The sequence below is a fragment of the Eretmochelys imbricata genome, chromosome 4 (genome assembly GCF_965152235.1).
Source record: "Eretmochelys imbricata isolate rEreImb1 chromosome 4, rEreImb1.hap1, whole genome shotgun sequence".
In the NCBI taxonomy this organism is placed as follows: domain Eukaryota; kingdom Metazoa; phylum Chordata; order Testudines; family Cheloniidae; genus Eretmochelys; species Eretmochelys imbricata.
The window spans coordinates 57519687-57544889 of NC_135575.1; the positions used below are offsets into that span (position 1 = coordinate 57519687).

At 41.6% G+C, this 25203-nt stretch overlaps 1 protein-coding gene across 14 annotated transcripts in view; it reads right to left on the reverse strand.

The window, feature by feature from the left end:
• Positions 1-25203, reverse strand: part of ANAPC10 (anaphase promoting complex subunit 10) — a 242554-nt gene that overhangs the window by 194662 nt on the left and 22689 nt on the right. Inside the window, exon 5 of one of the 14 annotated variants that reach the window (XM_077815324.1) lies at positions 4830-5010. The exons of 12 other annotated variants lie outside the window; for them this stretch is intronic. In XM_077815324.1, coding sequence (XP_077671450.1) covers positions 4933-5010 — 78 coding nt within the window. In that variant the 3' untranslated portion in view covers positions 4830-4932. Of the gene's footprint in view, positions 1-4829; positions 5011-24237; positions 24396-25203 lie in introns of those variants that run through there. One more of the 14 variants, XM_077815329.1, reaches the window with a different exon arrangement.

The window sequence follows — 25203 nt, forward strand, 5'->3', positions numbered from 1 at the left end:
GGGATTAGCTGCCATGCTGAATTCACTGAAGCTGAGCAGGGGAACCCGTGCTGATTATATTTATATCCCCTTTGGGAGTTTGTCCCTATGAGCTTGCGTCAGGGGAAGGAGTGAAATGGGGCACAGACACTGCTCCAAAAATAGTTCAAGGAACTAGCAATCTCCTTGCCCTCAAAGAGAATGATCTTATTACCTTCTCTTTCCAACAGGGGCTCCCCTTATGGGTCTTTCAGAGAACATGCCAGGTTTCAAGAGTGGACTGCATGGGATCCACATAGACCAAATGGGTCTACATTTCAATCTGGGTAGAGAACTCCCTGGGGAGGGTCTGTTATAGAGAGGACAGCAGGGGGAGGCAGCAGAGCATGACTGCCCATTATTACACTATCTGGTATTGTCAGTGTTGAGGTGCTGAGCTCCACAGTCAGAGATGGCAGTTGCTGATGCTACAGGGATCAAAGTGAGATGTCCCATTTGGCATGCTTCCACTTGGCATCACTGCTCCAGTGCAGATGGGGAAGGAGCTGCTTGCCGCTGGACACAGTTTTTTCCAATTGTCTTCCTCTGTTGCCAGGAACTGACAGGCCTGGTTCTGCCCCCAACCTGCATGGTGTCTGAAGTACCCATTTTAATATATCTGTGGACCTTAGCACAGAAGAATAAGATGCATGTACATGTGTCAACACCATAACTAAAGAGGTTGTGAACATATAATAGCGTCAGTGTAGTCACTGAGTTGCATAACATCTACTCTTGCTGCCTTTCAAAAGCCATCCCACAATGCCCCATACTGCCAATTAACTCGGTGCAAGCGCTCCTGGTGATGACATGCAAAAGCAATTTAAATACTAAGGTGGCTGTAACGTGTACATGTAACTTAAGTTGACTTTATTTTGTAGTGTAGACTTGCCCTAATATCCTGGGACCAACACAGCTACAAGAACACTGCACAGAATCATTGGTCTTTGGCAGCTAAGCTACTAAAATGACAGCAGCAACATTTAGTCAATCAGAAAAATGGATGACTATAATACCTTGAGCAGCAAGTTAAATCTCCTTTACCTAGCTTAGTGTTCTCCATTATCGGTGAGACAGTTTTTCTATTTGATATTTTATGAACCTGAGTAGAAATCCAAAATCTGCTAACACACTGGACTGAGTAGTTTGGCTGCCAATGTGTCTAACAATATGCTAAAGAGTGTAACATTGAAAATGAAAACAGGCACACACAAAAACTAAAATGCTTCAATTTTAAAATAAAAACTTTTATTGTAAGTGCCTTAGAAACTACAATTGAGTCAGATCTGACCAAATCTGGAGTTTATCTCGTCCGAACAATATTATAGAAACCATTCTATTTGAGCCTGAATGCTAGAACCAAGTATCAGTTGCAATACCAGATGCATTCATGTTATTTTAAAATATCATCTACCAAGATACACTTTACCTAAAAAAATTTAAATGAGATGTGACATATTCAGTTGGTAAGAGTTAATACTTAAATGTCTCTTTTCCTGCCATGCCCACAGCCCACTCCCTCCACACACACACACACACACCCACCTTCCATGTTCTCTTTTCAAGCAGAAAAGTGAGGGACATCTGGCCCTTTTTAATATATTTTTTTATATCACAATTGATACAACTTTTATTTATATCACACAAAAAACTCTCTACTTGCTTCTTTACTTTTGAAGTGTTAATGATAATCTGTGGAAAGAATCTTGCGAGCCTACCCTAGTCAACTGTAAACCAGAAATCTCTTCAACTGTTAAGACACAGGGACTAACAAATATCCTATACCACTGCACTCTCCAAATACACAGAGCCTTTATTCCAAGAAGAACTTTCAGTAAAAAATGATGTGTGAACAGCAGACACTGATGTTCACACAAGCATACTGCATACAGCCCAGCAGGCGATTTTTCTGTTTTTTTTGGATTATACTCTGAAGGTGCTGGCACAATGGAATTTCAATACCATAACTGCTTATTTGTCTACGTGCGAGCCTCTGAAATAACAGGTAAAAACCAAACAAAACCAAAAACCACAAAAACAAAACAAAAAACACACACACACACACACACACAAAACAAAAACCCCTCTCTTTTGAAATTTATGGGAATCACAAAATGTTTTTAATTCTCCAGTTTAAATGATGTAATTTATAACCATGACACAAACAGAAAAGCAGCACAAAAGAAGGGAAAATACAGAAATAACATAATGTTCCCAAGGTTCAGTTTACAAGGACCTCACACAAAGTTTTTTTTTTTTTTTTTTGCAACTCTTACTAGAAACAGTATTATTTGCTAAAAATGAAGTAGCTGCCAAAAGCTATGATCCATCTAAAGCAAACATGTTTAAGATGGAAATAGAGTGTTAATGCTGAAGAAAGGCAGAATTGAGTACACAAGATTTCTCTAAAAAACTGTTGGAGACTGCACTACACTAAGTTTGTTTTTTCAGCTTTTTGATTGAAAATTGATTGCATTTACAGACAGAATTCTTAAATTATATAGCTACACTAAAACAATAACAGAAGTAATCAAATCTCAAACTTTCTAATTAAACCTTTTTTTCCGTCAGTAGGTTATTGGGAATTCAGCACTACTCTTGGTTCACATGATAGAACAATGGGAAAATTTTCCGAATGGTTGAACGCTAACTCTGACAAGTGTGGAGAGCCAACTACAATACATTATATGGTAGCATAACCTGCCACCCACATTGCTGAGAGAACAGCTTTCAAACACATGCACTGAGCTGTAAAACCACAAAATCCCTTATTACATATTGTCTCTTACTTTAGGTAAAATATACCATCTTTTCCCCCCATTTGCAGATCTGTGGGGGTTTTTTAAAACTGTCATCTGTTAAGTTTATTCAATAGTTAGAACAGTCTTTTACAAACTCTTTCACAAATGCTATCTTGCCTGTTTTGTTTTTACACAGGCAAACAAATTATCACTGTCTTACAGTATACAATGAAGTCTGACGTCTTCCACAGTTTCCCACAGCTTATTTAGATATCTGGTGCTGTTTCTTTCCATGTGACATTAACCAACCTTCCGTAAAATGACAAAAGTCTAACATAGGTGGCATCTATATAAAACAGATTTAATTTTTGAAGACTTATTTCTGGGATGAAATGCTTTTGCGCTTTCTGATATTTTAATGAAAAATACACAACAGTAATAAAAACTCAAGATTATGTTCTTGATAGGAAATGTAGATGTACTGTATTTACTGTGATTATTTTCTATTTCTATCCAATACAAATGATTCTTGGGGTTACATTGTCATAGGACGTATGGTTCTGGATATTGGTACACTCATGTGAATGGTCAGCACTGCAGAATGACAAACATACTCCACCCTCATTACAACACACCGTGATTCCCAGCCAAGAATTCTTGTCCTGTCAGAACAGGGTGCATTACAATAAAACGCAATCCAACAAGACAAACAACACAAGAGGACTCAAGCCATAGCAATGTTAACTACAATTGTTAGGAAATATAGTTCTGACTGGGGAAAGTGAGCTATTTAATGATTTTATGAATGTACATGACTTCCTCGCTACAAGAAAGATCACTTAAATTTTTGCTGTGTACAAAGCCTGCTCAGTTAAAGATTTTGCCCCATGTTTGCTGATTGAATAACAGCATTCCAAGATAGTTAGATAATATACAGTTACTTCTGGGTTTTTCATTTGCAATTTTGTTGGCAGGGGGAATTTTATTTGCAAGTGTTTCTATTATACAGACAGGGTCAATTAGTACAATGAACTATTGGTCATTCTGTCTGATAGCTCAGTGGAGTATTCAAGCGGGCACTTTCATAACCCACAACTGAATGCAGCCAGTTACCCTGGTAAACATAACAGCACTGACTGTCCATGGGGATTTAACCATATTTATTTTGGTCACATACAAAGGTAATGTGATTTTTTTTTCCCACATTTTGACACAATACTAATTTAATTGGAGATAATTTTAAATGCTTTTTAAAACAATATTGATTGGCTCCTTTAGATTTAACAGAAAAAGTATGTGGATGCTTGGGTACAAAAGCATTTATTGGTCTTTCTTGGAGTGCCAGGAGATGGCCCACATTGTCAAGGAAAGCTAAAAACAGTGCCCTGGTACATCTTAGTGATGAAATTAAAAAAGAGGCACTTTCAAGGACTCAAAAACATGTTGGATGTAGTAGAAAGGATTAAAAGCTACAGATAAAGTCCCTGAAGATGTATGCCTTAACTGAGTGGCAGATGCACAAGAAGAAAATATAGAGAATAAGGGGAGGAGGGAGGAAGTAGTACAGAGAACAAAACAGGATGAACACAGAAATACATAACCAAAATAAAGACATTTTAACTACATGGGGCAAATTCATCCCTGGTGTAAAGAAAGATAACCTATCTTCTGTAACTGGAGTTCTTCATGATGTGCGGTCCCTACCTGTATTCCACTGTGGGTATGCATGTACTCCATCCACTTGAGACCAGAACACTCTTGCTAATAGCATAGGCATGGACCAATGGACACGCTTTCCCTTCTCTGCTCCGAGAGTAGAAGGGGGCGGGGGTGCAGGATTCTCCAGTTCCTTCACTATCATGAAGCAAGTGTCTTGATCCAAAACAGAGGGGAAGGAGGACAGGTAATGGAATATAGATTGGGACTACACATCTTGAAGAACTCTAGTTACAAAAAGCTAACGGAGGCAGATAACCTCTCTTTTTCTTCAAGTGATGGTCCACATGTGTATTACACTGTGTTACTGACAAGCAGTATTCATAGAGGAGGGTGTGAGGATTTCTGCCATATTTATGACTGTAGAACAGCTGACACAAAGGATACATCAGTTGAGTACGCTTAAGCTAGGGCATAGTACCTTGTGATGGTCTGAACAGAACTTCACATCTCTGCTTTACAAATAACAAGGAGTGGTACCTCCCAAAGCAAAGCTACCAAAGCAGCCTTTGCTCTGGTAGAGTGGACCTTCACTCTGCAAGATGAAAGCACATCAGGTAACTGGTAACAGAGCAAGACAGAGCCCAAAATCCACTTTAATAGTCTTTGTAAATAAAGATTATGATTACCCTTTCATATGTTCCAACAGGGCTACACAGAGCCCAGCCTAAAAAGGCATTGATCTTTGAAATAGAATGCCAATTCCCAATATATGTCCAGGGAATGGAGACTGAGCCTCACTGGTGGTATGAGGCTTAGGAATAAACAGTCATAACCCGGGACATAGGTAGTCTGGCCTAGCAGTCAGAGCTGGAATCATGGGCAGTGCGACTCCTGCATTTGGGGAAGCTGGGTCTGAGTGCCTGAAGCGCCCTAGAAATGGGGGGGGACCCCCACTGGCACCCAGTCTGTGGCCCCATCCAGAGGCTTGCCCCCACTTGGCCTCCTCCCACAAGAGGCCCATGCTCCACCCCCCCTCCACCCCAGGCCCCACTCCCACTCTTTCCCCTCCCCCGAGACTGCACCAAAGTATGCCCCAAAAGTAAAGTTGGACTTCTACATTAATCAGACTATATGCCTCGCTGTGTATCAGGAACCAGGACCTGCAGCTGGGTCTGGGACTAGCTAGCTGCCTGTGACAGGGTATATCTACCATGCACTGACCGAGCTGGGATTAACCACCCACTGTGGAACGAAGAGGCCATGCTCCTTTGCCCCTGGAGACAGGATATAAAGGAGTGTGGCCCAGCTCAATCTGAGCTGGCTCAGGAGGAGAGCAGATGGATGCTGCAGGCTCCTGCCAGGGAGTTGCTAGAGTTAGAGGCTGCAGAGGCCAAGCCAGTGGGATCAACGGCAGAACCCCCGCTGACCCTGGAGAATGAAAGTGAGCTGGACGGCAGTCACCCCCAGAAGAACTGACAGAGCAGGAACCAAGGATAGGAAGTGCCTGTTAAAATAGCAAACAGAGCCGGAGCTGCGGACTACCACTTTCACAGGGCCCTGGGTTGGGACCTGGTGGAATAGGGTGGGCCTGGTCCCCTACTCTGCCCCACACCTACTGCAGGGTACAGGCACAGCCCCTAGGACTCTGGCTGCTAGGCCATGCTGCCCTGCTTTATAGGCTAGGACAGCAGTACTCTAGTCACCTAAGCTGTAACCCCTTATTTGCCGCATGTGACCCAGCACCCGATGATGATGTGTATCTACCCTGCGACAGTTGAACATCGATTGACCAAATCACACAATTGACTGAAGCATGTCACCAGACCTGCTCTTAAACCTAGAAGCAGCATGTGGCTAGCAGTTGCTCAATGTTTATGCCCAGAGCTATTCCTGTTCCTACCTTGCTCCTGTCCTGCTCTGCTCCACTCCACTTCAGTCATGCTCCCCTGCTTGGTTCCTGATTCTAACTCCTGATTCTTGGCTCCTGATTCCTGACCTCTATTGCTCCAACCACTAGGCATGACAGCCTGACAATATGAGGCACCATGTTCTCTGGGCTGTGTGTTTGTCCAGACATGTGCCTAGCCTACAAGGGATATATCCGTAATTAGCGTCCTCTACGAAGGTGGCAGAGTGAAAGAAATTCCTTGCACACCCGTTCTCAGTCCTGCTACCAAGCAAGAGACACCCATACCCTGGGAGGTAATGTAACTAACTTATCAATACTGTGCCTACTGGGCACATGTATTGTTCAAAGCTCGGCTTGCAGACAGCGAACACCAAAACCCAGGAGAATAAGGCATGATCAAATTAACGTTTGTGGGCTCCAGAGCTGATTGATCAGGATGCTCATATACTGAAACTTGGGAGGTGAGTTCTGGATGAATCTAGTTATTCCAATGAAGTCTATGGTCTGTGTGTTGGACCTAAAATGGACTTTTCTACATTCAGATTCCTAATGATGTTAGAAGACTGATGAGAGATTAGGTGGTGATTGTTATGCTCCAATAAGACCTTCCTGTCAGAAGCCTATCATCGAGGTACGGAAAGACTATTGAATTGTCATGATGGAAATGCCTTTGAAAATAACTGGGCACTTTTGCCAGTCCAAAGGGAAGCACCCTGCATGGACAATGGTTTGCACCTATCTTGAACCTCACAAACCTCCTATGGGAGGAAAGGATGTCTATATGAAAAATATGTATCTTTCACGTTGAGTGCCATGAACCACTCATTTCTGTTTGAGGACGAGATGATCGATGCCACGGTGACAATCTGAAGACTAAGATTCAGGATGAAGACATTGAGGAGCCAAAGGTCTAACACCGGTCTGCATTAGCCTTTCTTCTTGGAGATGAGGAAATATTATGAATAAAATTCTTTTCTTCGATGTTGAAGTAGTACTGACTCAATGGTGATTAGAAAGAGGAAGTCTACTTCCTGTAAGAGTTGCCTCACGTGACAATGGTCCCGGAAAAGGGACTGGGACTCTATGGTGTAACCAAAGTGGACAGTATCGAGAACCTATTTGTCCATTGTTATTCTCTATTATACATGCAAAAATTGAGCAAAGCAGCAACTAAAACAGACCTTGGAAGTGGGAGGACCTTGGGTAAATTCCCATCAAAAGTACTATTTGAAAGGCAGTTGTAGCTGGAAAGAGGTGACGCACTGTCCTTGTTCTGCTACACCCTCTGACACTTACATGGGGATTCATACCCTATGGTGAAAGGGAGGGCTGTGTGTTGGTCTAGGTTGAAAAGGTTGTTTTGTGTATTTTCTTTTGGGCACTGAGGTGTACATCCTCAGAAAACAGGGGGCTGCCCTTGAATCATTTAATGACTACAGGTTTCAGAGTAACAGCCGTGTTAGTCTGTCTTTGCAAAAAGAAAAGGAGTACTTGTGACACCTTAGAGACTAACCAATTTATTTGAGCATGAGCTTTCGTGAGCTACAGCTCACTTCATCGGATGCATACCGTGGAAACTGCAGAAGACATTATATACACACAGACCATGAAACAATACCCCCTCCCACTCCACTGTCCTGCTGGTAATAGCTTATCTAAAGTGATCATCAAGTTGGGCCATTTCCAGCACAAATCCAGGTTTTCTCACCCTCTGCCGCTCCCCTCCCCCCCCAACTCACTCTCCTGCTGGCAATAGCTCATCCAAACTGACCACTCTCCAAGTTTAAATCCAAGTTTAACCAGAACGTCGGGGGGGGGGGGGGTGGCAGCTCTCCAACACCACTTTCTACAAGCCATTACCCTATGATCCCACTGAGAGTTACCAAAAGCAACTACAGCATTTGCTCAAGAAACTTCCTGAAAAAGCACAAAATCAAATCGCACAGACACACCCCTGGAACCCTGACCTGGGATATTCTATCTACTACCCAAGATCCATAAACCTGGAAATCCTGGGCACCCCATCATCTCAGGCATTGGCACCCTGACAGCAGGATTGTCTGGCTATGTAGACTCCCTCCTCAGGCCCTACGCTACCAGCACTCCCAGCTACGTTCAAGACACCACTGACTTCCTGAGGAAACTTCAATCCATCGGCGATCTTCCTGATAACACCATCCTGGCCACTATGGATGTAGAAGCCCTCTACACCAGCATTCCACACAAAGATGGACTACAAGCCGTCAAGAACACTATCCCCGATAATGTCACGGCTAACCTGGTGGCTGAACTTTGTGACTTTGTCCTTACCCATAACTATTTTACATTTGGGGACAATGTATACCTTCAGATCAGCGGCACTGCTATGGGTACCCGCATGGCCCCACAGTATGCCAACATTTTTATGGCTGATTTAGAACAACGCTTCCTCAGCTCTCGTCCCCTAAAGCCCCTACTCTACTTGCGCTATATTGATGACATCTTCATCATCTGGACCCATGGAAAAGAAGCCCTTGAGGAATTCCACCATTTCAACAATTTCCATCCCACCATCAACCTCAGCCTGGTCCAATCCACACAAGAGATCCACTTATTAGCACTGTAGTGTCCAAGAAACAATGGTCACATAAACACCACCCTATACCGGAAACCTACTGACCGCTATTCCTACCTACATGCCTCCAGCTTTCACCCTGACCACACCACACGATCCATCGTCTACAGCCAAGCTCTGCAATACAACCGCATTTGCTCCAACCCCTCAGACAGAGACAAACACCTGCAAGATCTCTATCAAGCTTTCTTACAACTACAATACCCACCTGCGGAAGTGAAGAAACAGATTGATAGAGCCAGAAGAGTTCCCAGAAGTCACCTACTACAGGACAGGCCTAACAAAGAAAATAACAGAACGCCACTAGCCGTCACCTTCAGCCCCCAACTAAAACCCCTCCAACGCATTATTAAGGATCTACAACCTATCCTGAAGGATGACCCAACACTCTCACAAATCTTGGGAGACAGGCCAGTCCTTGCCTACAGACAGCCCCGCAACCTGAAGCAAACACTCACCAACAACCACATACCACACAACAGAACCACTAGCCCAGGAACCTATCCTTGCAACAAAGCCCGTTGCCAACTGTGCCCACATATCTATTCAGGGGACACCATCACAGGACCTAACAACATCAGCCACACTATCAGAGGCTCGTTCACCTGCACATCCACCAATGTGATATATGCCATCGTGTGCCAGCAATGCCCCTCTGCCATTTACATTGGTCAAACTGGATAGTCTCTACGTAAAAGAATAAATGGACACAAATCAGATGTCAAGAATTATAACATTCATAAACCAGTCGGAGAACACTTCAATCTCTCTGGTCACGCAATCACCGACATGAAGGTCACTATCTTACAACAAAAAAACTTCAAATCCAGACTCCAGCGAGAAACTGCTGAATTGGAATTCATTTGCAAATTGGATACTATTAATTTAGGCTTAAATAGAATCTGGGAGTGGCTAAGTCATTATGCAAGGTAGCCTATTTCCCCTTGCTTTTTCCTACCCCTTCTCTCCCCCTCCCCCCCAGATGTTCTGGTTAAACTTGGATTTAAACTTGGAGAGTGGTCAGTTTGGATGAGCTATTGCCAGCAGGAGAGTGAGTTTGTGTGTGGGGGGGGGGGGCGGAGGGTGAGAAAACCTGGATTTGTGCTGGAAATGGCCCAACTTGATGATCACTTTAGATAAGCTATTACCAGCAGGACAGTGGGGTGGGAGGAGGTATTGTTTCATGGTTTGTGTGTGTATATAATGTCTTCTGCAGTTTCCACGGTATGCATCCGATGAAGTGAGCTGTAGCTCACGAAAGCTCATGCTCAAATAAATTGGTTAGTCTCTAAGGTGCCACAAGTACTCCTTTTCTTAATGACTACAATGACTCATCGATCTGTTGATTTACCAAGCAGTCCCCTTGAAAAGGAAGGCTCCGCACTGGAATGTACTTCCCTGGGGAAACCTGAGGAATAAAGTCAGGGCTCCCTGCATATAACATTGGCAGTTGCTATCAATCTAGAGGCTATATCCGCAAAGTATACTACAGTTTGAAGAGATGATCTGGCTATCAGACTACCCTTGTTAATAAGGACTTGGAATTGCACTCTGTCCTCCTGAGGGAGTTTGTCACTAAATTCCAAAGCCTTGAAGTAGTTGCTGAAATCATACTTTGCAACAGTACCTGATACTTGGCTATTCAGAATTGTAGGCTATAGATGTAAATAACTTTTCTCCCTAGAAAGTCCAAGCATTTGGCCTTCTTATCTGAGAGAATAAATCTTGTGTGTTATCATCTACTCTTTTCTGTAGTAACCTGAACAACCAGGGAATTGGGGACACAATGTGTGAGAAAAAACTCTGCTCCGTTGGTAGGAACAAAGTACCTCTTTTCTGCTCTCTTACGAGTGGGTCTCTTGTTGCTGGGATGTTCCCACATCACTTTGGCAGATTATAGTATAGCATTATTGATCAGGAATACTATTGTAGTAGGTCCTTTACTGCGCAGAACGTCCAGGAATTTGTGGGATGACTCATTGACTTCCTTCAAGGACTCTGAAGGGCTTCAGCACCTTTTCTTAACTGCTCCTGAAACTGTTTGTGATTGTCCAGTGAGGACAGTAATGCTGATGCAACCACCTCATCAGGAGAGGAAGACAATATGTCCGATTGAACCAGCGGTACTGTGAGATCCAGCTGTTTTTTCTTCCCCCATGGGCTCTGGAAAGAGTTTAGGCTGGTCCCCTGATTTAGAGGGATGAGAGTTTTGGTAGAAGGATCCAGCATGGGCTGAGGTAGACCTCAAGTCACAGGATACCACCCAACCTAGGGGAGCACATCATCTTATATCATCATATTGGCCCCCAGGAAATTCTGGAACCTCTATCAGAGCTGATGACTTTTGAAGGAAGCAATAGTGGTCCTTCCCCCACAACAGAATCACGCAACTAAGAAAATGCGGGCTCCATTTCCAAAGGTAGCACTGTTGGAACCATCAGTGAAGAAATACCCCAACCAGTACAGGGAACAGGAGACCTATTTCTTTCATAATGTTCATGGACAAATGCTGTCACAATCTCCCTTGTAAGAAACAGTTCTCATAGGATGGGAGATTCTGGGTCCAGCGGGACAGTCATATCCTCCAAAGTGGTGTATTTGCTGCCATGAGGCATCTTCTCCCTGTGAACTTTCAGTGTCGGCTCAGAAATGTATGTCGGTGCCAATGGTGTACAGAATGGTAATCTGTCCTTCACTGGTACAGATAGTCATACTGGTCTAGGCTCATTCCCCTTTAGTAAACGGTCCCACTGCTGCCAACGTTGCCAAAATGGAGGTACTCCTAGTTTTGGAAGCCTGCAGTTCAGTACCATGATCTCGATGGGTTTTTGAGCTTCCCTGCACCAGACATGAAGAGTCACCAGACCTTGAGGTTGTAGGGGAACCAGAACCTCCTCTTAGAAGTGGATTTAGAGGGAGATTTTTCCAACCCTCACGGTGAGACTGACACAAGGAGTCCATGGCTCTGCCTTTGCCTGCTCCTGTATCTGAAGTTGTAGTGCTAGGGAGCACGTTCCTGAATGCCTCTGCCCGCTGGATGGGGGGTGGGGGAGAGGGAGTCTGCCAAACCCAGATCCAACTTGGGCCTGATAGAGCACTCAATGAAATGTTTCCTAAGCCATAACTCCCATGCTTGATGGGTTCAGGGTGGGAAGAGGTGACAAGTACTGCACTTTAGTGCAGATACGAGCTTCTCCAAGGCAGTAGAGACACCTCTTGTGGTCATCGCTGATCAGGAAGGAATGAGGGCAGGAGAAAGTTCTTGATGCCTGGAATTCGGGGCATAATTGGAATCCTACAACGGGAAGGGTATGCGTAGGGAGCAGATTTCTCCTGAAATCTAAGAATTTTTATATACAAGATTTACATTTTATAATATTTAGAGGTTGGCTCTAGGGGGATGACTGGAGGGGTGACTGTGGACACTGGAGGGTTCGGTCTCAGACCATGTGGAGGTAAGAAGGAAATTGAGAGAGAGTCAGTCTGTGCTGATCTTTATGCCCTCAGGTCAATGCACAAGAAGGGAAAAAGCACAGGCATGGACCAGTGGACATTACTAGCAAGAATTTTCTTGTCTCAGGCGCCTGGAAAACATGCATACCGCAGAGGAATATAGACAGAGATCAGCACTTGAACTCTGGAGTTTCATTCCTACTGTATCTCACTGGCTATGTGGCAGTCTGCTACATAAACTGTAACAAAGATGGTCTCCCAAGTCCCTGCAGTCTCAAATATTAAACAAAGAAATTAGCCTCATTTGGTTCCACAATTTATACATTTGATTACTTGATTTTCTTGGACCCAGCTCACTGACAGCAAAGGGGAATAAGCCACAGCCGCTGGTGCTGAAGTGTACAATACAGGTTGACAGAGTCCCAGATAAATTAGTATTATCTGCCAATATGCATTTGCTGTGTCCATTTTCACCATCTCCTGAATTGATAGAAAATAGATGATAGTCTGCTCTATAGTTTTACAATGCAGCCACCAGCCAGAGGACATAGGCTTCCCAAAGCATACTTTAGGGGTTGATTCCACCCTTTCTTAGCTGGCTTCATGCCATGATAAAGTCACTGCCTTTGATTTACACCAATGTGAGAAAAAGAATTAGATCCTTTTTTCTTCTTGCTTTGTTTCCTTCAAGTTTCCCATTATACATGTCTGAAAATTAAGTGCTCCATTCTGCAAATTTCCAGAGAGGCCATCGGTATAGTGGAAGGTCCAAACTTCTTAACGTGAAGGCTTAAGCCCTTTTGGGGAAATTCCCTCCTTCCCTCCCCACAAAAGCCTCAGCTGCAGAAGACTGTGGAGCAACATGAAGGGGAGGAGATCTCATGGACATAAGCTCCTAGAACAGTTGCCTATTCTGGATTTTAACTCTCTCTCCTTGTGAAGCCATGTAGTCTGTAAAAGTTACTACAGCTCCCATGATGTCTTGAGAGGTGTGGGAGATGAAAGGAAAAAGACCAAGCTCTCAGTTCCAGACGATTTTTTTATTAAAAGTATCTTACCCCACATACAGGTCTCAGCTACCCAACTTATCTCTAGAAAGTGATAGCTGGAGATAATTCCTGGATCAATCACCACCTCACCAACCTCCTTTCCACCATTTGAGGGCTCTCTTCTTGGAAATGGGGAGGGAAAGAGGAACTTACTCTTCCTACCCATCACTATTTCTGGGAAAACTTAGTCTATAAGCCCCTTGCCCCTCATTTTCGGAGCCATGATTGCAAGTCTAAGGGGCATTTAAAGCAGGTAAGCAAAGTAAATGCTGACTCGGTCCTGGGAACGTGGCAGTCTTCTGTAGCCGTATGTTGCTGGTTTGGGCATTATATAGTTGCTGTAAATATTGAGTACTTGTGGCACCTTAGAGACTAACAAATTTATCTGAGCATAAGCTTTCGTGAACTACAGCCCACTTCATCAGAGCCGTAGCTCACGAAAGCTTATACTCAAATAAATTTGTTAGTCTCTAAGGTGCCACAAGTACTCCTTTTCTTTTTGCGGATACAGACTAACACGGCTGCTACTCTGAAACCTATAAATATTGAATTACCCAACCATCCCCACTTGGATTCTGCAGCTGTATAGCTCAGGGAACAAGTGGGGTCAGCAGTCACAGAGGGAGCTTGGGCTAGATAAAGCCTTAAGTATAGTGAATAATGCAGAAGTGTAACAAGACATTGAATGTGAATAGAATTCATGGCCAGCTGAAGTACTATTGAAACCCAGATGATTAGAAAAATAAGAAATACTATGTCTTTTCAGACAAATAAGTTATGTATTTTCTACATGAGAAAGTTGAACTAGTATTTACACGGATACAATGAAACTTACACAAAAGGATGTGTAGATACTATTTTGATTTAGTTTAAGTTGATGAAGAACATGTTTAATCAAAATAAGCCACTTTTACATTGGAATAAGTGTGTCCACACAGCCTTTTACATCAGTATTATATTGGTTTAAAAGCTAACTCAATAAGGTGCAACTTTCTCACATAGCCAAACCCCTATAGAAAAAAAAAATCTATTAAAACCAAAGTGTCTAATAAAAAATGTCAAGACCTTACAAATAAACAGTCAATTTATAAAAACATTACTAATAAAGACCAATTTAACAGTGATTACTCTACAATTAGTGGGATGTTGCATAGGAAAATCCCCCCAGTGGGGTTAAGGTATACAGATGAATCCAAGTGAGCATAGGTAAATACCAGCAACAATGAAATTAACTGGACTTATTTAGTCTAGCACTCAAACAACAAGGTAGCAGCTAATTTATAGTACACAATAACTGTTTGGTGGTTTGTGGAATGAAATAATGTAATGCCTCCATTATACCTGCAAATAAATTATTAAATTTTAAACATGATTGATAGCAAGGTTCACCTTGCTTAGTTTTTAACAATCCTCAAATTAATAGCCTGCTTACTTTAGGAACACTTTGTCAGGCAATGGACAATTTTGGGTAGTAACCAATATCCAGATACCCATCTCCAAGAGCTGAAGATAGGAGGGTAGTGTCCCACTACAGTATGAAAGTATTTTCCCTACCAGCCCTGCTATAAGCACACTTAATTCTAGACAATTTCACTTGCAGCAGGTACACAAGGGAAAACATTTACATTTACAACTTGCAAAAGACACAAAAACTACCAGCAGAACAGTGCTACCTTTCATTTCCAGGTGCCAGCCTGAAAGGAGAAACAATAGAAGGGGAGAAAGAAGGAAGAGAATATGAATGCAGTGTTGTCTAGGGATTGGAGCACGGGGCCTCATGTCTTGACTCAGTATGTAACCTTGAACAAGCGACTCAACCTATTTGCAAACAATTTAGCCCATCTTTAAAATGGCTACAATACACTCACTCTGCATAATTCAAAGGAGTATTGAGAGCTACTACACTATACAATCAAAATTTGCATTTGACTGCCCATTGAGCTAACAGGCAACTGTTTTTTGTTTGTTTTAGGAGATTACAAGTGTGTTTCATAAAGCTAATAGTCTTGATGTAATATACTTCTGTAAGGCATTTGGCATCACACCACATGATATATTGATTAAGAAACCAGAACAATACAAAAATAATATGGCACAGATTAAACACTGGTTAACTGAGCAGTCTCAAAATGTAATTGCGAATGGGGAATTAGATCTCACGGAGATTAGAGAAGCTACAAAAAGAGAAAACCCAATAGTAATGGGGGATTTCAACTATCCCCACATTTACTGGGAACATGGCACCACAGGCGAGATGCGGAGATAAAATTTCTAGACACCATTAATGACTGCTTCTAGGAGCAGCTAGTCCTGGAACCCAAAAGGGGAGATGCAATTCTTGATTTAGTCCTAAGTGGCTCACAGCATCTGATCCAAGAGGTGAATATAACTGACTCGCTTGTAATAGCAACCATAACATAAATAAATTTAACATCTTTGTAGTGGAGAAAATACCAAAGAAACTCACCACAGTAGCATTTAACTTCAAAATGGCGAGCTACACAAATATGAGGAGACTAGTTAAACAGAAGTTAAAACGAACAGTCACAAGAATGAAATGCCTGCAACCAGCACAATATAAGCTTAAATTAAATGTATAACCCAAATTAAAAAAAGCAATAAGAGAACAAAAAACATGGACACATGGCTAAACAGAATAAAATATGGTTAGAGACAAGCTGACACTTTTTAAAAATTGGAAGACAAATCCTACTGAGTAAAATAGAAAGGAGCATAAATTCTGGCAAGTCTAATGTAAAGGTATAATTAGGCAGGTCAAAAAAGAATTTGAAGAATGACTTGCAAAAGACACTAAAACTACCAGCAAATTGCTTTCTGTCAGAAATACGTCAGAAACAGGAAGCCTGCCAAACAATTAAGTGGAGCCACTGAACAATCGAGGTTCTAAAGAAGCACTCAAGGAAGACAAGGCCATTGCAGAGAAGCTAACTTAATTTTTAAGTGACAAATCTGAGGAACCGTCTCAGACAGAGGTATTGATAGAGGAGGTTTTGGAACAAACTGATAGATTAAACTATAAGTCACCAGGACCAGATGGGATTCACCCAAGTGTCCTGAAGGAACTTGTCAAGGTTCCTTCCCCACTCTGAACTCTAGGGTACAGATGTGGGGACCTGCATGAAAGATCCCCTAAGCTTATTCTTACCAGCTTAGGTTAAAAACTTCCCCAAAGTACAAACTTTGCCTTGTCCTTGAACAGTATGCTGCCACCACCAAGCATTTTAAACAAAGAACAGGGAAAGAGCCCACTTGGAGACGTCTTCCCCCAAAATATCCCCCACAAGCCCTACACCCCCTTTCCTGGGGAAGACTTGATAATAATCCTTACCAATTGGTACAGATGAACACAGACCCAAACCCTTGGATCTTAAGAACAATGAAAAATCAATCAGGATCTTAAAAGAAGAATTTTAATTAAAGAAGAGGTAAAAGAATCACCTCTGTAAAATCAGGATGGTAAGTACCTTACAGGGTAATCAGATTCAAAACATAGAGAATCCCTCTAGGCAAAACCATAAGTTACAAAAAGACACAAAAACAGGAATACACTTTCCCTCCAGCACAGCTTATTTTACAAGCCATTAAACAAAAGAAAATCTAACATTTTCTAGCTAGATTACTTACTAACTTTACAGGAGTTGTAAGGCTTGCATTCCTGATCTGTTCCCAGCAAAACCATCACACAGACAGACAAAACCCTTTGTGTCCCCACCTCCAGATTTGAAAGTATCTTGTCCCCTCGTTGGTCATTTTGGGTCAGGTGCCAGTGAGGTTACCTTAGCTTCTTAACCCTTTACAGGTGAAAGAGTTTTGCCTCTGGTCAGGAGGATTTTATAGCACTGTATACAGAAAGATGGTTATATTTCCTTTATATATATATTTCCTTCCCTTTATATTTATGACAGAACTCAAATGTGAAATTGCAGAACTACTAACATATCGCTTAAATCAGCCTCTGTACCAGATGCCCTGGCAGATAGCTAATATGATGCTGATTTTTAAAGAAGGCTCTAGAGGTGATTCTGGGAATCACAGGCCAGTGAGCCTAACTTCAGTACCAGGCAAATTGGCTGAAACTATATAAAGAACAGAATTCTCACACACATACATGAACCTGATATGCTGAGTCAACACAGCTTTTGTAAAGGAAAATCATGCCTCACCAATTAGAATTCTTTGAGGGGTTCAACAAACATGTGGACAAAAGTGTTCCAGTTCAGCAAAACAAAATCCAACATGAAGCTGCAGAACTGGAATTAATTTGAAAACTGGATACCACCAGATTAGGCCTGAATAGAGACTGGGAGTGGTTGGGTCATTACAAAACCTAAACTTAATTTCTCCAATACTAATTTCTCCCTACTGTTACTCACGCCTTCTTGTCAACTGTCTGTAATGGGCCACTCTCTTCCCACTTCAAAAGTTATTTTCCTCCCTTGGTATCAGTAGTGTAGCTAGGGGGGAGCAGGGTAGCGGCCACTCCCCCACTGAGCACAAGTGGCATCTTGTCAATGTCTTGGCACCTTTTAAAATTTTCCCCTGTTGAGGGAGGGGAGCGATCCAAAAAAAAAAAAAAAAAAAAAAAAAAAGGCACCACCTGCTGCAGTGCTTTTACTCACCCAGCGGTGCTCCGGGTCTTCGGTGGCACCTTGGCGGCAGGACCTTCAGTGCTGCCGAAGACACCCGGAGCGAGCGAGGGCCTGCCGCCGGAGAGCCACTGTGTGAATAAAAGCGCCGCAGTAGGTGGTCTCTTATGCAGGAGGTCAGACTAGGTTATCACAATGCTCCCTTCTGGCCTTATACTTAGGGCTCTTTGTTTTCAGTTTTTATTTTATTTAACTTTTCCGGGGAATTTACTAGTGTTTATTACCACAAGAACAAAAAACAAACAGATTTTCATTTTCTTCCCATTTTAGTGTGTCAAATCTTTAAACTTATCTGCTAAAAGCTTGAAATGTGTACACGGTGGGTGTGAGATTCATCAGTACATTCAGATACGCACGCACTTCAGAGCTTGCGTGCGTGCGTGCCTGTTTGTTCATTTTGTGCAGCTTCTAGACTAATACATAGCCTTACTTCAACAGGCAGCTTTGCACATACACACAGACTAATGTATTATTGTAAAACATGTACCTCGTGCAATGTATTGTATTTTCCTAATAAAACAAATTTCATATATCTCTGAATGATACAAAAGTAGGGTAAAAAAAATCAGAAAAAAAATGAATACTACTTTTTGTAAAACCTGGGAAACTTTCAGTAAAAACTGGTTTAAACTGAAAACAAAGGGGTTTACTTCTAATACTCTATGAATCAATGTGTACAGCTCTACATTACCATTATGAAAAAGTTAGGGAAAAAATGTACTGTGTTCTTGCTCTTTATGGGCCCAGTCCTGTAGTAGTTATACAGATAAAACTTTAATTAAAGTCAGTGGGTGTTATAGCTACATAAGGGCTGGAGGATTTGATCCCCTGGATGCTGCTACTCAGCCTAAAAAAACCCAATATATTATCATGTTTCCATATTGACTTAAGAAAAACTTTGAGAAAACAAACCAAACTCTATATTTAGGAACAGGGGTCCAATATCCTGTCTCCAGCAGTGGCCAGCAGCTGACGTTTCAGAGGAACAAAGAAATTTGTTCATAGTGCAGATACAGACAGGTATTGGAGTACCCATGTACTTCTGTAACCATTACGGATGGCTGGTCAGAGCTCAGGACAGAGTCATGAGACCTAGATTCTAATTCTGACTTCCACTAGTTCACTGGGTAACCTTCAACCATTCACTCCCCCACCTCCCATGCCTCAATTTCTTCATCAGTAAAAAGTGAGAATGTGTCCACAAAATGCTTTGAGATACATGGATGAAAAACTAATAAGTATTCGAGACTCCACTCCTAGCTGGATGTATCCAACATTTTTTGTGAAGACTACCATAGCAGGGATTGGAATTATGGCTATGATGAGCTGGAGCAGGCTCACAGCAACCTTTGTTAAAATTCCTCCATCAAATTGAAGTGTTGGGGGGTTTTCCCTGGCTCTAATAAAGCATGTTCTTCATCTAGATATTGCTAATCATCCATGTCATCGATATCTTCATGAGACCCAGAGGAAGGGGAAAAAAAAAAAAAAAAAAGATGTTTCTAAAAATCAAGCCTTTCTTCTATTTGGAAATATACAAAACCGAACTAAGCATGATGTACCTTGATTCACTTTCATTGTGGGGGAGGGGAAGATCATCTCAGGCTCTCATAAAAAATCTTAATGCACATACTCCAATTGAAACCATAGAACTTCAGCACAGCTACTCTATCAGTATATCTGATCTATTTTACAGGAATAGAGTACCAACATTTACAGCATGCATGCTTGAATGTACAGAATCTTGTTGCCAAGTGGTATTGCCTTCGTTCTTGGTTAGGAGAGGAAGATCATCTCAGGCTCTCATAAAAAATCTTAATGCACATACTCCAATTGAAACCATAGAACTTCAGCACAGCTACTCTATCAGTATATCTGATCTATTTTACAGGAATAGAGTACCAACATTTACAGCATGCATGCTTGAATGTACAGAATCTTGTTGCCAAGTGGTATTGCCTTCGTTCTTGGTTAGGAGAAAGCATTTCTGTTGAAAATGGGAACATATTCATTCCCCAGTTCCTCACCCCTCCTGGCACGTACACAGAGCCCTGGTAACAAGGATTTTATTGCAGATTAAAAGGAAACATTTTCATGGGAGCTGCATGTTAAACATTGGCAGCATATCACTAAGTCAATATTGATATATCAGTGTTTAAATGCTTTATTGATGTTCACATTTGTAGATCTTTGCTAGCTGTTCCCAAGGCAAATTCAGAATTCCCCATGACATAAAAATTTCAATATATCTGTGGGATTTGACCCCAAGTAATAAGGACAAATTTTGAAAGATGTTTCAACTTGGCCTCTGTACATGCACGTGCTTGAGTCACCAGTAGATGCAGTTTTTGAGCATTACTGCTAGTGTACAAAGCGGTGGAGTTTACATATGCAAATTCAAAACTTTTATACTCAAGTGGTCAAAAGTTGCATGCACACAAACAAGGGGCACAATTCAAAACCTAGACCATAATGACCATTACTTGAAATTGTTCACCAGCTTTCCAGAAGGCTTCTTATTTCTAACATATTAAAGTTATAAAAGCAGCCCCACAAATAGCTATATGCAAAAAAGAGCCACGTCCAAAGTCACTTGCACAACTGCACCTTGAAAATGTATCCCTATTACTTGGTATACTACCCATCTCCACTGAACCAATACAGAGAGTTACACTGACTATTCCTGCAGCCTTACAATTCAAGTTTGAACAGCTTTAAATTACCTGCTAGCACTTTTAGAACTATGCAATATTTCTACTGATTCTTTTAATTTTTTTTTTAGAAGAGGAAGGCTGTGCTTCATATTGACATAGTAAATTAATATAGGATATGAGAAATTTAAATTAAAATATAACTTTTATACAAATTGTGTAATGGCTTATTAACTCCATTCGTATTTAGCAGAGGACAAGATGTTTAGCTAAGTCTATAGTATCCAATAAGTGAACAAAGTGCATCTGTCTCATCCAAAAAGTAAATAACCATATAGCAAGTTACATATGCTGATTTGTTCACAAGATGAAAAATAAAGTGTCTGGATCTTATTTAAGGCTTCTGTTTGGTTTCAGGAAGACAGGCAGAATGACTGATGAAGTTCTGAAACCACCTTGGGAATTAGCTTTAGGTGAGGCCATAGCATCACTGTGTCTCTGTTGAGGGCTCAGCCATAAATGCCTGAAGTTCACTCACATTTCTGGCCAATGCAACAACAACTAGACAGACAATATTCAGAGTGAAGTGATGTAAAGAGCATTCTGAGAGAGGTTCAAATGGAATCTCCATGAGTTTCATAAGGACTATACAGAAATCTCAGACAGGAGTAGGTTCTCTGACCTGTGGGAAGTGTGTATAGTCCTTTCAGAAACATCAATAAACATAGGATGAGAAAAGACAAAGTATGACTGTGCAGGCAGTCAGCAGGCTGAATTCACCACAAGATAAAAAAGGGCAGTCTTTGTTCAACCCTATTAAAGTGCAATAAGTTGTCAAGGATCGGCGGTATCAAGGTCTAGACTGGGTACAGAATGTTTTGGGCTGCCCGTATCAAGAACCTCTTCCATTTAAAAGACTAACTCCTTCTGGTATATTTTTTTTGTTTGTTCTGTATCAGGATTTCCTGGACCCGTAGGGAGCAGTCTCTGTCCGTGGTACTCAGCTAACCAACAGCCATGCCATTAGCTTCAGCAACTTTGGTCTGGATGAATTCTCTGTCCATAATGCTGTCAGATCAGAACTGGGTGGTCTGGAAGCTAGATCAGAGGCTGACTGGACATAAGGAGATCTGTCAGCCAAAACTGCCTTGGCCAGTACAGAGCTCCAAGAACTATGGTGGCTTTGTCCCTCTTGATCTTGGAAATTACCCTGGGAATCAGCAGAAAGGCATAAAGCAGGCCTCTGTTCCATTGCAGGAGGAAGGTGTCTAACAACAATCTTGAACTCAGGCTTCCTCTGAAACAATAATTCTGACATTTGGCATCTGTACAGCACTCCACCAGCAGCGGTGTGTAATGTAGGTGTAGCGGCACACCACAGCAAAAATCAGGCTGCATCTATCGTGTGGTGCGTAGCTATACATGTTAGCGAAAGGCTCTGGCATTTCCCCACTGACTGGGGAAAGGCTGACTTTCCCCACTGCCTCCCCCCTACTGGAGCCTTTTCCTGCTGCTTCCCCCCGCCACCGGAGCCTTTTCTTATGGAGGGGGAAAGCTCCAGCAGCAGGAAGCTGGCAGAGCCTTTCCCTGGGGTTGGGAAAGGTTCTGTGGCAGGGAAGACTAGACTGACCTGAGCCAGAGTTGAAAGGAGCACAGGTGAACTCTGGCAAGCAAGGCCAAATACCAACATGCTGACACGTGGCCTAACACTGCAAAACATGTCCATATCTTTGTAGCCCATTTTGAAACTAAATGGAGTAGGAGTGCTTCTAACAACTGGAACCTGTCCTTGGGCGGACATGCTTTTTCTGATCTGGAGTGGAACACAGTTTTTATGAACTCTATTCTCCGTGATGGGGTGACGGATGATTTTTCATAGGTCACTGGGAGACTCAGCCCCGTAAATAGAAATGGGGCACATTCCAGGTTTGTTGCTGTCCTCCACTGGATTCTGCCTCTGATCAGCCAGTTGTAGGGGTGGACACGAATGCCTTGCCTTCTCAGGTTTGCCACTATCACAACTAGACATTTTGTAATAAATTCTCAGTGCTGCGGAGGATCTGAATGGCAGTACCTTGTAGTGGTAATGGTTTGGTCTCATGGTGAATCTCAGGTATTTCCTGTGGGACAGGTGGACAGCTATTTGGAAATGCACACCCCGCAAATTGAGAGTCATGAACCAATCTTTGGCCTGAAGAGATGGAATGATGGAGGCAAGTATTACCACCCTAAATCTGGGTGAAGTCCAGTTTCTTGGGATCTTTGTCTTTAGTATGCCTTTTGTTGATTGACTTTTCCTGCACTGCTGCAATCACCAAGGCATATGTAAGGCAAGGAATAACCCTTTCCACATTTTAATAGGACATAGATTCATCGCTTTAAGCAGATAAATTTGCTGGTCTTGTGCTGCCGAGACAAGAAAGCAGTTCTTGAGATATTTGTGATGGCAGCATACTCAACCTCCTAGTGAGGAAATTCCTCACATTTCTCTCCAGCCATCTCCTCTGACCAATGGAGCAGAAGTAACATGGACAGGTTTCAGAAGCAGTCAAGTATAGCTTTCCTCCATTACAGAGAGGATTGCTATGTCTTGGAGTACATACAGAGCAGCTCTACTCCAAGAAGTGATTCTGTTAAAATGGTATTGCATATTTCTATCTGTGGTTTCCAGATCAAACTGTGCTGCAACTACTGTTAGAAGATGCTTTTCAAATTGCCAGTGCCACAGGCTTAACCTGGAATCTGAGAGACAAGCTACATAAAAGGAGAAATCTGTGACACTGGAGGGAGGGAGTGCTTTGTCATGTGTTACCACTGAAAATAAAGTCTAAAGGCCTAATTATGCCCTCAGTTACATCCATGCAACCCCACCTGTTTTCAGCTCATTTGCACAGGTGTAACCAATTGGAGCTTAACAATATTGTTGATGTACAAGAAACAAAAGATTCCATCTTACTAACTCTTAGCTGGAATGGCTCTGCAGTGTTATCAGATGTAAAAGATACAAATTAGTCACTAAAGGAAGCAGATAGGACTGACAAATTGGGGGAAGATCTTCTGAGGAAGTTGTAATTTTTACATACTCACCTTTCAAAGTAGAATCATACCTTTGAAAATCACTTGCAAATATTTTATGATTTAAAAGACTAAAGGTGGACTTGGAATGTGATAAACAGTTTACAACATTTTTTCTATAAGTGTTTTACCCTTTTGGAGAGAAATGCAAAGTAGTGGTGACATAGTCCTCAGAAGAAAGGAATGTGGGGGGGCGGGGCGGGGAAGAGGACATTTAATCTTTATGACTCTAAAACGGTGCACCTGGGTCTCAGAATATCCACCTAGGGTAGGGAAGTGCTTAGTTAATTAAAAAAAATGAGGCTAACAATGTTTTATTCTTTTGAAAACTCTGACTGTTGTCAGTAGAAAGAAAACACATGAAAGCATCATAGGATTTTCATTAAACTCCATGAACTGGGCAAGCATCCATGGAAAAATATAAAAAAATTTAGTTGGATTTTCCACACAGTTAATCAATCCTGAAACCAACGGAATCGTTGTATAATGAAGTGGTTTCGCTTTAAAGATCTTGTAATAGTTCACACTGCTTTAACCACTTGCCTCCGAGTCAGAGAAGCTGAAGATAACAAAACACAAAACTCAGTTTCATTGCTGATGAAGAGTTTAAAAAAAAAAAAAAGTAAAACCATTTTGAGAAAAAGTTATTACAGATACCTTACAATTCCTAAAAACTTTAAATATCAAAAATAAAATTATAAACTGTAGTGCTTGATGACAATACTTCACATGCACAGCCCAAGAAATTAGCTATTCATCTTATACAGCATAAAGTATTGCACTTCATTAATTAGCAACTGGAAGGCTACATGTTCTTCCCAGATTTGCAGTAAAGAAATGCATGAACACCTGGCATGCATAAGAATTATTGGTCTCATGTGAGATAATATCTTTAATATTAGTGAATAGCTACTAAAACACCTCTTAATATAAAAAGGAAAGACAAAAGCGGTTTCGTGTGTAATTACTTTTTTCTCTACAACATTAAAAAAAAAGGAAAGTTTTTATATGAAAAATATACAAAGGGAAAGGTGGAAAAAATACTCCAGGCTAGCCTGAGAAACAGCTGATGACAACAATCCAGTACATAATTAACAGCACTTGTGTTTAAGACAGTAAAAATATATGTCTCAAATTGTCTATGAAGTACTAATATACACACACAATAACCTCAAAAGTGGAGTTTACTGCTTTGCAGGAAAAAATTCATATTACTTAGGTTGTATGTAGAACATTATATTAAAACATACCATTATAAAAAGATAATTACTGGAAGAATGGATTTTGGGGTATGAATCCATGATAGTAATTACGGACAACAGTGACATCTAGTGGATGCTTTGGAAATTAAACTAAAATTACAAACT